The sequence below is a fragment of the Anabrus simplex genome, chromosome 2 (assembly GCF_040414725.1).
Source record: "Anabrus simplex isolate iqAnaSimp1 chromosome 2, ASM4041472v1, whole genome shotgun sequence".
Taxonomy (NCBI): Eukaryota; Metazoa; Arthropoda; class Insecta; order Orthoptera; family Tettigoniidae; genus Anabrus; species Anabrus simplex.
Window position 1 is genome coordinate 641318093 of NC_090266.1, and position 18042 is coordinate 641336134.

General features: G+C 38.3%; 1 protein-coding gene across 1 annotated transcript in view; it reads left to right on the top strand.

The window, feature by feature from the left end:
- Positions 1–18042, top strand: part of Drp1 (dynamin related protein 1) — a 430863-nt gene that overhangs the window by 70937 nt on the left and 341884 nt on the right. The window contains exon 2 of the mRNA XM_067141108.1: positions 8339–8483. Within this exon, the coding sequence (XP_066997209.1) occupies positions 8339–8483 (145 nt within the window). The remainder of the gene's footprint in view (positions 1–8338; positions 8484–18042) is intronic.

Here is an 18042-nt window from a genome sequence, read left to right on the forward strand (position 1 = left end):
CGTGATAAGAATAATAACAGTAAGTTATTTATTAAATTGACCACCTAATCAATACAATAAGTCATTGTCTTGGATGATTTGCATTGATCTATTAACTAAAAATGGTTCATGTTTCGCCTAGTATGAAGGCATCATCAGCCATTGTCTTAACCTGGGAATAAAAATAAGCACTTGAAATAACATATAATAAGATGAAATTTATTTAAAAAGTCTTGAAGAGACTTAAACTAAAATTAACATTCAAAATAACAATGTTGGTTTTAAATTTTTTTTTACAATGTGAAGAATTACAAAGGTGAAAGTATTAAAATTATTGACATAAAAGTTGCCATTACAAGTAAAATGGACAAAGCAACAGGCTGTGATGAACAAGTAGTAAGATTGCTAAAAATTAAGTTGACTGATTGGCGGTTACAATTAGATTCTAACGAGAATGACGATCAGTCATATTTATTCAAAAAGTAATATTGAGGAAATAATGTAGAAGGTTGGTAGGAGATCACTAAATTCCTTTTTTAGGTGGCAAAAGGCGAAAGTCATCGGCATATGGTTGAAATGTAGAACACATTGATGAGAAGATAAAAAGTTGTAGATTAAAGGTTGAAGAACAGTGTTAAAATTGGACATCTGTGGACCATCTCAATTTGAAGCGATGTTAAAATGTTGTGAAGAATATAAGTTTATTGACAGTTGAATCATTTGGCAAGGTGAAGGTAGTTTGTACGTTATGAATCAAGTGTATTGACAACTGTAGATTTCTTACTACCTACTTAATAACTTACTGTTATTATTCTAATCAAATATCATCAGTACGGATCAAAATGATATTTATTACATGTAACACTACGTAATAGTCAAGATAAGCATTTAAACTCAGGTGTAATTGTTGCAATGCTGAAAATAATGAAGATTTATCATTTAAATTAAGAGGTTTACAATATTTTCATTTTAATTTGGAACACCTAATGACTCAGATATGTATTAATATTATGGAACTATATCTAGGTTACTCTGTCAGCTGGGTGGAGTGTAAAAACGGCAGGGACCATCAAAAAAGGTCCTAGGGAGAACGCTGAGCAAGATTTGTAAATGATTCTCTGCAACTACTGTGGCCAACTGAAATCGAAAATAATAGTTGCAGGGTGCTTGTTATGATCACAGAAACACCTGCTTATATGTTGAAGGCAACAAAAGCCCTACCAAGTATTTTATCCCAAACTTATACACATTACCTGCTTACGACATGGATTGCACAGAAAAAATACACACTCAGTTTTCATCTGTTAATGATGTAGTTGCAAGTGGAAAGAAAGGTGGCTCTAAAATTGGCAGCCCATGTCCAGTTCTAGAGAGATTGCTTGCCTGAGGCTGCTCTGCCACCAGAACCTGTCCTAACTAGGTCGTGGGGAACATGGTTATCTGCAGTTTCATTTTATCAGGAGAATTTCAATCAAATAAAAGAAGTTGTTACAAAACTAGAAGATGATATTGCATGTGTCCATGAAGCAAACGTGGTATTTGAAACTGATACTGTCTTTCATCCATACACATTTTTGTTTACTTCCGAGAACCATTCAGAGCTTAGAATCTAGTAGTGCACTCCTTCATGACTCACTTGAAGTTGTTCAGAAATCAACTTCTTCATTGAATTCCATTCCAGGTGAAATTGGAAAGAAAATTAAATACAAAATAGAGTGGGTGATAACCTCGAACCCAGGACAAAAGAAGATTCAAACGATTAGTCAGAACTTCAATGGAATTAGGGTGTCTTTGCCAGATGAATATTCGGAACCTTCGGTGTCAGTGTATAAATTTTGTCCCATTACCAGTTGATGTTGATGTATCCACAAAGATGCACACAAAATGTGGTCAGTTGGTACACTGATTTATTTCACCTTAACTTCACATAAACGTACACAAACTCTTAATCACTGCTGTCACAAACAGAATATACAAATCAACAACCTGCTATCTTTAACAAATGCCTACCATTAAGCACACGCTGCATGGAGATTGCAACCTTAAAACACAGTTGAAACAGTTGACTGCTTACAAGCATGTCACCTACAGCCTGTGGTCACAAGTATACTCCTGTTAAACCATAACTCCAACTAAGTAATAACTTGTCTCTATCATCAAGACTGCCCCTTTATATATGTGCCTGGCCAGGCTTCTAGAAAGATACATTTTCTCGTAAATTCTCGAGTGCTTAAGGCCCAGATATAATGTACAGAATATTCTGCAGTGTTCTCGTCTACTCAGTACCATTCTGGATGTTACAGTGTGTTTCACAATTCTGTAGTGTATTACAAATCCTTAATACAGGTAATAATAAATTATATAATATTAATTACAGGTTCTTACATTAACTAAACTCATATAAATGTCTGTATACAGCAACATTATTTACCCATGGGTGAGAGAATATTGTTTTCATGTTATATCAGTTTAAAGTTTTCTGTACTTCACCTAAGCTGCTAATTGTCAGTTACCTCCAACAGCTACATTCATCACCAGCTTACAATCATTGACAAGTTTACACAACATAACATTATTGTACATATACTGTATATGCATGATTTTGAAAAGCTTTAAGGCTACATATTCCAGTTATTCAAAAAATAGTTTTGGACATTATATATGGCTAGACTAATGTATGTACTATGTGTGCGTGTATCTGTGTTCAGTATTAACTCAAGAACTACTGGACAGATTTTTATGCAGTTTCCGTTGTTGCCTAGAGGATCTCCTGAAGAATGTTTCCATTGTATTAAATATTGAACTGTGATGAAAGGACGCCAAGTAGTAACAGTTTAAGTGAAACAACGTGAAGAAAATGATGCCACGCAAACACTTGGCTTACACTGCTTAAACCGATAAATAAACCCAGAAAAAAATGTGGATAAAAATTGTTAAAACCTAAACAGTTCTTAAAAAAAAACAAAAAAAACAAAAAAAAAAAAAGGAAGAATGAAGTCCATGGGACCATGCACTTATCTTTAAAATGATGCCCACAATAACAATTTCTGTATTTGTTAACAGCAGAAACCCTGTGCTAGATACAGGAAGAACATTCCTGAGGCTCGGCTTAATGTTGACTAAACCGTCACACTGCAATAGTTAAAACTTGTATATACCATTCTGTTCCACTTAGTAATTTTTATTTTTTGCGAAACTCAAGGGACACAGTTGCTTGGATTCACAAAAGCTGTTCGACCAAGCATGGAGCTGTGGGGAAAGCTAATTTTTAAAATATTTTAAAAATTTTTGCTTTTAAGTCGCACAGACATAGATAGGTCTTATGGCGACAATGGGATAGGAAAGAGCTAGGAGTGGGAAGCAAGCGGCCATGGCCTTAGTTAAGGTACAGCTCCAGAATTTGCCTGGTGTGGAAATGGGAAACTGCGGTAAACCATTTTCAGGGCTGCTGACAGTGAGGTTTGAACCAACTATCTCCCAGATGCAAGCTCACAGCTGCACGCCCCTAACCACACGGCCAACTTTTCCTGTATACACATAAGTAAATATCAAACTGATCATTAATTCATGACATTTCCAACAATAAGGAGAGTTATATGACAAACATCTTTAGTGGATGGTGAACTTATATAAAAGAGCACTATTTAACAGCTGGGCTGAGTGGATCACATGGTTGCTGGCCTTCTGACCTCAACTTGGCAGGTTCGATCCTGGCTCAGTCCAGCGATATTTGAAGGTGCTCAAATACATCAGTTTTGTGTCAGTAGATTTACTGGCACATGAAAGAACTTCCGCAGGACAAAATTCGGGCATCTTAGCATCTCCGAAAACCATCAAAAGGAGTTAGTGGGATGCAAAACAATATTATTATTATGTCCGACTCCATGGCTAAATGGTTAGCGTGCTGGCCTTTGGTCACAGGGGTCCCAGGTTCAATTCCCAGCAGTTTCGGAAATTTTAACCAGGATTGGTTAATTCTGCTGGCACGGGGGCAGGTTGTATGTGTCGCCTTCATCATCATTTTGTCCTCATCATGACGCGCAGGTCGCCTACGGGAGTAAAATCAAAAGACCTGCATTAGGCGAGCCGAACTTGTCCTCTGACACTCCCGGCACTAAGAGCCATACATCATTTCATTATTCATCATCATCATCATCATCATCATCATCATTATTGTACACTTCCAGTTTCCCAGGTACTGTTAATGAGCCTCTTCCACTTTTCCTGTCCATATACAACTTGTCATGGAGAACATCATCCACTGTCCATCCTCTGGTAACTAGATCAACCTTGATCATGTCCATCCATCGTTTATTAGGTCTTCCTGTAGGTCTTTTCCCCTCCACCTGAAATGAAAACCTACAACCTGTTTACCAGTCATTGACCGGCTCAGGGATGTAATGAATGAAGCAGATATAGGCTGTTAGTACGATGGGGTCGCCACTCCCAAAGTGATTTATTAATGAATGATAGATGCTATGAAATGAGGATGGAGAGTGTTGCTGGAATGAAAGATGACAGGGAAAACCGGAGTACCCGGAGAAAAACCTGTCCCGCCTCCACTTTGTGCAGCACAAATCTCACATGGAGTGACCGGGATTTGAACCACGGTATCCAGCAGTGAGAGGCTGACGCGCTGCCGTCTGGGCCACGGAGGCTCTCTTCCCCTCCACCTGTCTTTCCAAATTTATTCTGGCTGTTTGTGTAGGCTCCATCCTCATCACATGCCTGTACCACCATAGTCTGGATGTGCCGATTTGGTCTAATAGGGAGGTCTTTATTCTGGCTTCTTTCCTCACCTCCTCATTTCTTAACTTGTCCACCTTGGTCTTCTGGATGGTGGATCTAAGAAATTTCATCTCGATGCTTGCAGTCTTGATGAATCTCTTTTCGTGAGGGTGCGTGCTTCAATACCATACGTCAATATTGGTATGAAATAGCTGTTAAACATCATCAATTTGGCCGGTTTTGGAATCGTCATCCGATAAAAGTGTTCTTACTTGTTGGTAGAATTCTGATCCCTTTTGCACTCTGTTTGTAATTTCCTTTCTGACCAAATTACCAAATCACTGGAGATTACACTTCCAAGGTAAGGAAAACTATCCACACACTCTAGCTGGTGGTCTCCTAGTCTACACTTGCTGGACGCCCTTCCCTGTTGATTGCCATCACAACCGTCTTGGTTTTGTCGATGTTGAGGTTATATTCCTGGAACTGGGATTTCCGTACGTTGAATCTGGTCTGTACTTCCTCTTCTGTTTCACCCCAAATCATGATATCATCAGCAAAGGCCACTGCATTCAGTTTACCTAAATTTTCCTTGACGTTTTTCATTATATTGTCCAGAACAGTGATGAACATTAGTGGGGACAGTGCACTTCCTTGCTGAACTCCACTCTTGGTCTCAAACCATGATGATTGACCTTCCCCAATTTGTACACAGCTAGTACAGTCCTTGCACAACATCTGAATTTTCCTTACCAGTCCTTCAGGCACATTTCTTTTCCTCAGACACTCCCAGATCTTATCTCTTATAACACTTATCATAGGCCATTTCTATATCGAGGAATACAATGACCAGGTTCTTGCCTTTCTCCCAATACTTTTCCATCAGCATGCGGGTGCTAAAAATTAGATCTAATGTTGATCTGTTACTTCTGAATCCATATTGCTCCTCCTCTAACTGTGGTTCACTGATGGTTCTCAATCTCCTTTGTATGATCTCTAGAATTTTTAGCCCATGAGACAGAAGTGTTATTCCTCTATAGTTGGTGGGTTTCCGTCTGCTGCCTTTCTTAAACAGGGAAATTATAATGCCCTTGCTCCAATCTGCAGGTATTTTTGTTGTCTGTCCATATGGCATTTGGTACTCTGTGCAGCCATTGTATACCCTGGATGCCTGCTGCCTTTATCATGTCTGCATTCACTTCATCTGCAACGGAATATTATCCTTTAGGCATGGATTTTAAGGCTGTCTCAGTTTCTGTCCAAGTGATGGGAGGTTCTTCATTGTAGGCTTGGATTTCCGGTTCTGTATTTTGTTCTTGAACTGGTCTATTCAGTATGTGGTCGAAGTGGTTTATCAGGACTTTGTCACTTTCTGTCCTAACCAGATTTCCATTTTCATCATCAAGTGCCTTTATGGTATTCATTGGTTTCCTTTTACCTCTAATAATACTATACAGTAGTTTCCTTATTGCCTCTGCCGTCTTCCTCCAGTTTTGGAGTGAATATATTCCATGCCTTGGTCTTTACTTCTGTAACTGTTCTTTTAAAGTCCAGTTCCTTGTTTTGGTATAATTGTTCGAGGTTTCTGATCTTTGCCTTGTCTCTAATAAGATCCGGTTTATTTTTCTTCAATTCCCTTTCTTTCCACAAGAGATTTCTTTCCCTGATTGCTGCTCTCACTCTTTCAATTCCACCAAGGTGTTTCCTTCTCCCTCGTTTTCATACTTGCCTTTCCACAAACTTCAGTTGCTTCCTTAACCAGTGTGTCCCTTAGTCTGGTCCGTTCTGCCTCTCCATTTTTCCTTTCAGGGTTTTTATCCTGTTCTGATACTCAGTTCTCTTATCTGTTTTCTGGAGTTCCCATACTTTGATTTTTGGCATTTTCCTGTTCTGTTACTTTGCGCACATAGAAGTTTCTCAGGTCCACTACTAATAGACGGTGGTCACTGTGAAGACTCTCTGGGTATTACTCTGACATCTGTTACCATTCTGCTCCTTTCTTCATCTGAGATGACATAATCAATTATAGTCTTTTGTAGTTCATCCCAACTGTATTGTGTTTATCTTATGGCTCTGTCTCTTCTTGAACCAACTAGTAATTTTCACTACCAACCCATTCCTCACAGAGAAGTCAAGGAGATGTTCACCTTCTATATTTCTTCCACGATATCCATGATGTTCCATTATGTTCTCATATCCTGTTCTATCTATCCCAATCTGTGCATTCAGATCTCTTATGATTACTCTCTCTTTACTAATAACTTTTTCCAAATCATCAAGAAACTGGTTCTTATCCTCCTGACAGCATACATCTGTACCGAAGTTAGTTTCTCTTTCCGTAAAGGCACAGTCACCTTTATTATTCTCTCACTAACATACTGAATGTCAGAGACTCCTTCTAGATCTTTACCCATGATGAAACCAACACCACCGGGCGAGTTGGCCGCGCGCGTAGAGGCGCGCGGCTGTGAGCTTGCATCCGGGAGATAGTAGGTTCGTATCCCACTATCGGCAGCCCTGAAAATGGTTTTCCGTGGTTTCCCATTTTCACACCAGGCAAATGCTGGGGCTGTACCTTAATTAAGGCCACGGCCGCTTCCTTCCAACTCCTAGCCCTTTCCTATCCCATCGTCGCCATAAGACGTATCTGTGTCGGTGCGACGTAAAGCCCCTAGCAAAAAAAAAAAAAAAAAAAAAAAAAACCAACACCATTCCTCATCTCTGTCATTTCCATGCCAATACAGTGTATACTGTTTTCGTAATTTCTTCATTCCTTTCCCTCTCCATTTGGTTTCACTCAGCCCAAGTATCATTAATTTCCTCCTTTCCATGAGGTCCACTAATTCTTCACATTTTCCTGTGAGACTGAGTAAGTTGATGGTCCTAATCCGTGTTAGTCTCCCCCTGGATTTTCGCAAGACCCTGTCTATCATCAGGCCATAAACCACCATCCCTGACATGAGTCTGCTCATGCTGGCGTCTTAATTTAGTTGATAAATACATTCCGAGGCTCTTATGTGTTTTGAAAGCAACTACAAATGAGCTCTCTTACTGGCTTACTCACCAACGTTGGGGTTTACTCCCTTAGCCTTTGAGATCCCTCCTCATCCCACAAGGCAGTGGGTTCCATCTGTACTACTCCCAGAGGAATGGGTTGCCTCCTTCGCCAGCTCCAGCATACCGAATCATATTCTCCGCTTTTATTGCCTTTGAGGTTTTCACTTGTTACCCTGAGCTGGGACCCTTTACCAGATGTTACACACTGGGTCAGTGTACTCTGGGACTCACAAAGGCAGAGGCGCCACTCCCTGGGCAGGGCTGCCTCTAAGTGGGTCCCTACCTATAATAATAATAATAATAATAATAATAATAATAATAATAATAATAGTTGTTGTTGTTTTTAACAACTGCCCTATGCATTTTTTGGTCAAAGAAATATGTATTAAGTTCTAGGACTGGACAGTGTTTCCTTTCACTACTTGTATTAATATCTTATTCATAATCTAGAATGGTCTGCATAGCACAGTGGGAATCATTCTCTAAACAATTTCTTTACGTCTCCATTGTACATCCCTCCCAAGGGTGCCTGTGATGTGAGACAAACTCTCATTAAGCATGTCTTGTGTTTCAGAGCTCTGGCAAGAGTTCTGTTATTGAGAGTGTCGTAGGCCGCTCCTTCTTGCCCAGAGGTACAGGAATTGTGACACGGAGACCTCTAGTCTTACAGCTCATCTATAGCCCCAAAGGTGATACTCAGCACCGGTCAGCTGAAGAAGGTAAGTGTGAATACTTTGTGTAGTAATCTGAACCAGTATTGTGATCTGAACTACAGTGTGTATTGTGTTTGAATTCAAATAGTGGAAATATGGTGTCTCTTGCAAATGTGCCTGATCGTCACTTCTGATTTGGCATCTCCGAAAACTATAAAAGTAGTTAGTGGGACGTAAAACCAATGACATTATCATCACTTCTAATTTACAAGGAGACACATTGAACAGTGGTAATCATTGTTCCAAAATATTCAATGCATGTGATGAATGCTAGTTCAACCACTGAAAGTAATCTTACTGTTTTTAGATAGTCAAATTATATACTGTTTTAAACGCATCTCACTTCTTTAGTTTTTGGTTCAGGCCATATTGAATGTTTTATGAAAAGAATGCTTACAGATTTCTGAATATATATATTAGGGAGGATGAGCCTACAAGATAGTGATTTGATTTTAAAAATTTTAGGCAGAAAGTTTGGCTTTTATGTAATTCTCTGTGATTTGACTTAAAATGACTTTTGGCTGTTTTTCCCTGTATACATGCCGTATCATTGAACTCGAAAGTAGCATTCAAGATCTTGCACATACACTAGTTTGTCTTCTTTCATGCAGCATGTACTCTACAGAATGGGAACCTATGAGATGAACTGTTAGAATTGTTCTGCTTAGATTAATACAGTATGCTAAATCTCTACAAAAATGTTGTTCACAAATTATATTTGGGAAAACTCTTCATGATGTATCTTCTAATATGCAGTATTTTGTACTACTACTGTGTCCATATTAGTAGATTTTGGAAGTAGTTTTCTGCTTGATTCGGAGAAAGTGTGCTTTAAGGAGAAGCATACTTCATATACAGGGCGAATCTTTTCTCTGTGGCAAACTGCAGGGAGTCTCTTGAATTAATTTTCAGAACTTTTTAAATAATAAACACAAAAAAATTAACATCTGTTCAAATGAATAGAAATAGTTTTAAAATAGGTGAGAACATAAGTAGATCCATTTTCCTTCCCATTTCACTTCCCCACTCACCCCTCCAGACAGATTTTAATCTTTTTTAAATTCATATAGTTTTTAAGCATAACAAGATACTTTTAATGATTTTTTTGAGAAGAAGATAAATTCTTTGTAATTTCACCTATGCAATGTAACATAGATGCAGATGTTCCCAAGGAACGAAACATGTACTATAAATAATTAATTTGCTTAGAGCAAATATAAGTATCAAAAAGATGGAAATTTACTTGTGTTGATTTAATGTACATACCACATATAAATAGAGAAATTAGTGTATTGGTCCACCTAGTCAGTGCTTATACAGTAAGTTTTGTTTTTTCTTGACATATCACATAGTCAAGCATCTTGTCTCTTTACTCTGAAGTCTTCCCAGCTCAAAGTTTGTAACATTTTTGTAACACTATTCCTTTCTCGAAAATCACACAGAACAAACCGTGCTGCTTTCCTTTGAATTTTTTCCACTTCTCGTATCAAGTAGTCCTGATGAGGGTCCTGTATACTGGAGCCATACTCTAACTGCGGCCTTACCAGAGAATTATGAGCCCTCTCCTTTACGTCTTTACTACAACCTCTAAATGCTCTCATAACCATGTGAAGAGACGTGTAACCTTTCTTAACAATCTTGTTAATATGATTACCCCAGTGTAGGTTATTCCTTATATTAATACCATCAACACAATAATTAAAACTGAGAGGACTTTTCCTCTTGGTGAAACAACTTGACTTTTCATCCCATTTACATTCATACCAATATCTGCTGTCCATTTCACAACATTAAGTCCCCCTGCAGTCGCACATAATCCTTAACTTATTTCCAACTCTGTACAGTATATCATCATCCACAAATGGCCTTATCTTTGATTCTGTTTCTTTATTTCATATATATATATAAAAATTAAGGTACTATAATACTGCCCTGTGGGACCCCCCTCTTAATCATTATGGGATCAGATAGTGCTTCACCTAACTTACTCTAATTCTCTGCCTTCTATCTTCTAGAAATGTAACCACCCATTAAACCTCTCTTTTGTCTAGTCCAGTAGCCCTCATTTTCATCAGTAATCTCCCATGATCTACCCTAGGGTACATAGTACAGGAATGTATTTCCTAACATTCTGAAAAATGTAATATTTAAAAACTCAAAATAATCCACTGTTACTAAGCCCTGTACTATGTACCCTTGACACAACTATTTATCAACAGCTAACAGCTGTTATTGTTGTTATTCACAATAGTTCCAAAAATAATCTTTCTTTTTGACTGCTCCTATTTTAAGTTTGTAAACAAGTTAAGATACTCCAATCAAGTTGTCCGTTTATGCCAAATGTTAAATCATCAATTACTTATTGCAAGCCAAAATCCTCAAACCTAAGACTTCAGCCAGAAAGTTTTTCAATTTCTACGACTTTACTTCTGAATAAGGTCTCATTTAACATTCTCATATTGCTGGAATGTTTTTCCTAACATTCCAAAAAATCTTAATATTTAAAAATTCAAAACAGACCACTGTTACTAAGCACTGTACTATGTACCTTTGTCACAACTATTAATCAACAGAATCAGAGAGTCAAAAAGTCGACAGGTGTTTATCATATCCCAACTTATTTGTGAATCCAGGGATGCTGGAGGGCTCAAATTATTGGTCGTGGCATTCCATTCATCTCTTGCACCAGTCAAATGGCATATCTCGACATTATCACCGTAATCAGAGAATAGAACTTGATAAAATCGATACTCGGTAAGCGGAAGCAAGAAAAGCAGGAATGGAAATATCAGTTAATCTACGAATTCCAAGGCCTCCAAATGTTATTGGTAAACATGCCAGGATCCAGTTACTTTCCTCAAATGGTATATTTAGTAAAGACTCGAGGCAACTTCTTGTCAGATAATCAGCTTGAGCAAGGAACAAAGGACTCAAACATAGAGGTGTGGTCTGCAGGAAGTAATTAAATTTTGGAATAAAAACACATTTCTTAAATAACAAGTTTGCCATGTGAGAATTGATCACTCGTAGACCATCTTACAACCTTATTGATTCTGTTAGCTTTTGCTTCGCAATTTCATCCACGGCCTCAACTGTAAACAATGATCCAAGTGAGGATGGACTGGAATTTGTTGTGACGTGAATACCGGGGATAATGCCCTGAAATGCAGAAACTGTTGTCTCATCTCTCACGGAACGGAAGTGGATTTCACATTTATGCGGATTTATTTTCATACCGATGTTTTTACAACCAGTGAGAGTTTTCTTTATATACATAAAAACCGTATCAGGCTCACTGCTGATGGTTCCATCATCCAAATAAAATAAGTTAAGAGGACTTTTCAAGTCTGCGATGACAGACTGGAGTGCAAGGCTAAATGTAAAGGTCCCATTGGATCACGTTGCTGTACCCCAGACTGTGACGAAATAATATGAGACCTGAAATACAAGTTAGAAGGGTATCTATAAGCTTGCCACAGGAAAGCATAAAGTTCTGGAATTCTGTCTTGTACTATCTGTAACACGGAATCTCTATTAATGGTGTTAAATGCATTTCTGAAGTAAATTTTTAGCAAGATTTTATTAGATATAGCATTTAATTGTAGGAAAATTTGTGCGGAATGGATAATGGTTTCACAGCCTTTTTAAATACCAAAGCCAAGTTGGTGAGGATAGAAATACTGGCAAACAGTCCCCTTTACTGCCATGCAAGAATTTAGCAACCAGCCATCGAAAGGTGTTCCCAATAGCGATAGGTCGAATGCCTCCATAAGGTTTCTGAAGAACGGTTAATACGGCCCCATAAAAGTATGGGCACACTTCAGAACTGATTGCCCTCTTAAAATGAAATTGCATAATTTTGTGATAGATTGGAGAAGTCTTCTCCTGGCATCTCCAGCTGATTTATAGGTAAGAGGATGGATACTGTCAATTCCCAAAGCAATACCGTTAGGGAACGCCTTTATTCCTTCAAGCACCAATTCCGGTGTCACGCTGAGGTAATTATCACTATGGTCAGGAGGATCGGGAAACGACAATGGACGTGACGGCAGAGGATGTTTATCTACCAAAGATTCTGCTATCCCACATTCTGATGAAAGAACCCTAACCATTCCTGCTACTTTGTTTTCTATACAACGAACTTTAGAAGGTACGGTGTTCTTTTTAGCCACGGGTTGTGGTAGTTGGAATTCTTGCAGACTTTCCTTTATTTTAGAAACTAGTGAGGTAGCCTTTTCATTAGATTCCTCGGGGACATGAAGAGCAATGTATGCAAAAAGCAGTATATCCTGCCAGCATTCCAAAGAGTTCTGAGAAATACATCTATCAATCAAGTGTGGTAGTCTGTCTGCAGTTATAACCCTCACCCCTTTTGGAACTCGTCGTAAAATTCGTATACTGTTTTTACAATTTGATAGTATAGCCTGTAATGACTTGTTTGGAGGTTTAGCATCCATTGGATCACTGTCCTGTATTTTAGACATTGAGGTAAATTGATCTGGGTGAAGCGAAATATCACGCTTGTGCTTTTGGTGACGGTTTGCAGGATGGTCTTTTGGCTGAGCTCTACTAATGTGTATGTTGACTTTGTGTGCGGACTGACAGATTTTTTCACAAAGGGGACATTTAGGATTGGGCATCACATTATTTGGTTCTTCAGTCTGTTTAGGTGCTTGGTACCATGTTGCATGACTTCTGGTCAAATGTATGTTAATACCATTTCTAGTAATGGCCTCCACACAGAGTTTACAATCACCATGATCAGCCAGCTCACCAGATGACGTAGATCGTTTCTCTTTGCATGAACTCATTAACACCAACAGCAGTACATATACCTTATAGGTTAGGACGAGAATAGATTGCCGTGGAAAAGTAAATTCAATTAGTGACCTAATTCTCATTCATAAGCAAGCTGCCTTGGTATATAAACTCAATTCTATAAAATAATGGTGCCAAACTCTGTGTTATTGGAATAAAATAAACAGTGATAAACAAATTTCCAGTTAGATACCCATCTTGGCAACCAAAGGAAAAAAATTGATAAATAAAAACATAACCTATAACTATAGCAAACATATTATTAGCATTCAATATTCTGTTTGTAAAATACCCAAAAATAACAAACACTATACACTATCTGAAAATCACCATTAAGAAAACAGGATATTCTAAAAAACACTAAAACCATGTAAATTATCAAAAAAATAGTGAGCCTTCATTTGTCAAGGAACCAACTCGGCCACTGCCTTCTAGACAATTAAAAAACAAGAACAGTATGATTGTGCAATTCATTAATTGTTTTATTATGTCCATATTTCTGTTGATTTGCAGTGTTATATTGAATATAGAGAATAAAACGCATCAAAATAACCTGTTTTGTATTCATAACTGACGTGTTGTAATTTTCTGCTAACTGTTTATTTTGGAAGTGTGTCTGAATGAGTGTAGCATTTACATATCCCTTTCAGACCTGAAAGAAAAATTGGCACCGAGCTTGATAGATGCAGTCGCTTAAGTGCGGCCAGTATCCAGTATTCGGGAGATAGTAGGTTCAAACCCCACTATCGGCAGCCCTGAAAATGGTTTTCCGTGGTTTCCCACTTTCACACCAGGCAAATGCTGGGGCTGTGCCTTAATTAAGGCCACGGCCGCTTCCTTCCCACTCCTAGCCCTTCCTTGTCCCATCGTCGCCATAAGACCTATCTGTGTCGGTGCGACGTAAAGCAACTAGCAAAAAAAAGAAAACTGGCGGTGTGAATTTTTTGTTTATACGTCAAAAACTGGCTAAAATGCTCTTAAATACATATGATTTTAGTTTATTCTACAAAATGAAAATTAACATCTGAAAAAAAAAAAAATACCCACACAATTGTGCGTGTCAGGACTTAATTCACTACTTACAAAAAAGAAAAATTACCTCAGTGCCTGTGAATATACATATGTACATGATCAGGTGTTCTGTTTTACAGTGTGAAATAATTTAAAACAATTAAAATCTTTGCTCAAACACAAGTGTACATTTTCTACACTGAGGATGAGTTTTGCTTTTACAGCCCTTTTGGTGGCAGCACCTTGTCATCAGACCTGATAGAAAACTGGAGGTGTGAATTTTTGTTTGTACATCAAAAACTTACTAAATGCTCTCAAATACATTTGTTTACAGTTTATTGTCTGTAGGGAAACCAGCCCTCACAATTGTGCATATCAAAATTCAAAACCTCATGGTATTACGTACAGTGTTGTAAGTTCATAATTTATGCTCACTAAACAATTTACACACTTCTTTGATTATGTTCTGATATTCAGTAAAGCTTCTAGATGAATATGAATGTAATAAATGAATACTTTCTTTAGGCATTACTGATTCCCCCCATCTTGCCGATGAACTGTATTTTTAAACTCTTCTTCCTGCCTCCTGGTGGTCAAGCACTAAATAAAAACAACCGAAGTACATGCTACATGTCCTGCACAAGCACTCCAGTCTGGTCTAGCGCCAAGAAAACGTCAAATAAGCTCGGACATAAATAAAATACGAACCCGCACAATTGTGCGTACACGGTCGGACAGGGATAATCCCATATTTGCAAGGATCTTCATTGCCTTGAGGTGAAATACAGAGACCAACCATCATCTTATTTTTCAGACTTTATGTAGTATAGTCTTCTAGGTAATCTTTCCTCATTTAGCCATGCTGAATGACTCAGACGGTTAAGGTGCTGGATTTCTGAGCCCAAGTTGGCAGGTTCTATCCTGACTCAGTCCGGCGATATTTGAAGTTGCTAAATATGTCGTCCCTGTGTCAGTAGATGTACCGGCAGTAAAGGAACTCTCGCAGGATAATATCATCATTTTCCTCATTGATTCCAATCACATGGTCCAATTATCCAAACTGATTTTCACAGATTTATCCAACATAGGACTACTCATTTGTAATTTGGATTTAATCTCCTTATTGTGCCTCTCGCACTGTCAGTGCTCTTATTATTTTGTTAAAGCCAGCAACTGTTCTCGTTACATTCATTCGTGTATTTTTTTAAAAGTTTATAAATAAGGTAAGATTGTTTTTATTTATTTCTTCTGCCACATTCATCTAATGACCTTACCTGTTTCTTTGCAACGCACATACAATGGAACAAAAAATTCTTAATTGGATCTAAGATGGTGTTGCCACCTCCCACTCTCAAGGCTAGTGCACAGTGAGCCATCTGGTGACGAACAAGGGTACCACTTACAATAGACCCACAGTAAAGCATTCTTAAATTCAAACCTTCATTCTTAGAGAAGTCTTCCTCGTGAACAGACAAAATTTTCTTTTGAAGACGCAGAGCAAAGTTCTCTGCGAAACTTCAAGAATTTTGCTTTGATTTCTTGACACGGCAAAAGCTTATTATCCTGTCTAAATAAGATAACATTAATCCACCAGAGTTGTGACTTACAAGTAGTCTCTCCAGTTTGCCTGTGCATTTTCAAAATTAAAAAGTACTGACACATAGTATGCATTGGTAGATTTTATTGTTACAACTTTTAGCTTTTAATGGCCATGAGAAATGGACGTAAAAATTTTAAGTTTGAACTTCAGAGACATTTATATATATTTGACCTCTTGCGCAATAAGGGACCCAATGTCGGCAATGGAAATTTTTCAGCAGAGCTGTACAATTAGTGTCTGGGGTGAAAAAATTGTATTTCTATTTTTTGATTTCTTGTGCTACCTATGAGTCTTGTTAACAAACTAAGTTATGCAGCAGTTCGCATTTTCGCCCTCGATGTTCTGAAAACTCTGTAGAATTGATAAGAAAATTATTGAAAGCTGTAATTGCGTTTTTCTCAAAATACTGTACAGTTTTCTTAATAGCAACAGTCAATAATTAACATATTCTGAAGTATTGCACCTAGAATCATGAACTCTTTTCGAAAATGCTCAGTATCTTACGCCAATTTTAGTGTAACTGGTACTTCAACGGCTACATAAACACAGTTAAAGGGAGGAAAGTAAATCAAATTTCAAGGTACCTGAAGACTATACGCACCGTAATCATGTAATGAACTGTAGTGAAAACAGCAGAAGTAAATATCAGTGGGGGCATCTTGATAATGACAATCGTGGGACGTAACTGGGAACCTACCAGGGGCATGGATATGTCTAGGTTGCCGTTCGGAAAAGTTAACAGTGACCTTTCATTTTCAAAATATTATTTACAAAATGGACTTTACAAAACAAATTACGAACAGTTTCAGCCATTGTGGAAAATGCCGATACACCTTTCGTAAGATACGGATACATTTTCTTAGAGACACATAAGTTATATATTCTTTGACGAGAGCTTCCTACAAGTTCAAAGAGCTAAGCAAGTACATCTCTGTACAAATCAAATTCCACAAATACAATATTGAAGGTAAGAGGAAGCACGAAATACTATTACGTGAAATCAAAACCAGCTTTTCACATCTGATCAAAAGAGTGGCGATTAGGGCAAACTCTTGTGATACACCAAAGAAAATTAAATGGAACTTTAATTGCACAGAAAGCAACCGCGCTTACCCCAAGGCTGCCCATGGTGGTACCGAGGAGACGTTCACGACGTCATAAACTTCGGCAGGCTCAGCAGGCCAAGACCAAGATGGCTCAGAGACTTAAGACCGCAGACCTCTCACGAAATGCTGGCTAGCCCCTTTTAAAGGGGGCCCTGGCCTTGGAGTAGCCAATCAGAACACAGGAGCTTGCCCGGTTTGACCAATCTCAACACTTACTTCAGTCGCGATATTTAAATACTTTCTCGAATACATTCGATCGCGAATCTTCCAAATCCAGAATAGTCAGAACGTACTTTCTAGAATACATAACTAACAATGGCTAACACACCCTGCTCAGTTCCAGTGAATATAGAAATGAAATCTACTAGTTACAAATACCATATGTTACCAAAATATATACACTGTACAGATTTTGCGGCCTTCGCCCGTGGTTGTAATTACGCTGGACCATAGCGTAATAAACCTTTCAGTTCTTTCATGCATGGTGCCAATTCGCTCGGATCTTTTCTGGGCTGGCATCGTCGGGCAGAAGATCATTAATTGACCACAGATTAGATAGTGGAGAATTTGGAGTAAAAGCCAACATTAACGAAGCAGGGGTTTGCTTGTGGCTTTCATGGACGGCAGTGTTAAATGCAAACGACAACCAGTTTAGTGATGAATCCCACTTGGAGTGGTCAGTGGAGTGATAAGCGATGAGGGGAGATCGCAGATTACGATTCACTCTCTCAGCATAATTTGGCTTCGGGTAATACGACGTAGTGGTTACATGAGCAACGGATAGATCAAAACAGAAAATGCGGAAATGGACAGTAGTGATGGGACATTCGATTCATTTTACTGAATCGATTCATTTGATTCCGTTCACGTTACTGAATCGATACAGTGATCCGATTCACGGCTCATTGGTCACTGCTCCTACTGCATCTGTGTAGTATGTGCTGGTAAGACAGCAGCAACAGCATTCAGTGCTCGCAGCTGCCATCTGATCTTCATACTATGAACTCCTTTCTTAGAAAAAATGCTAGTT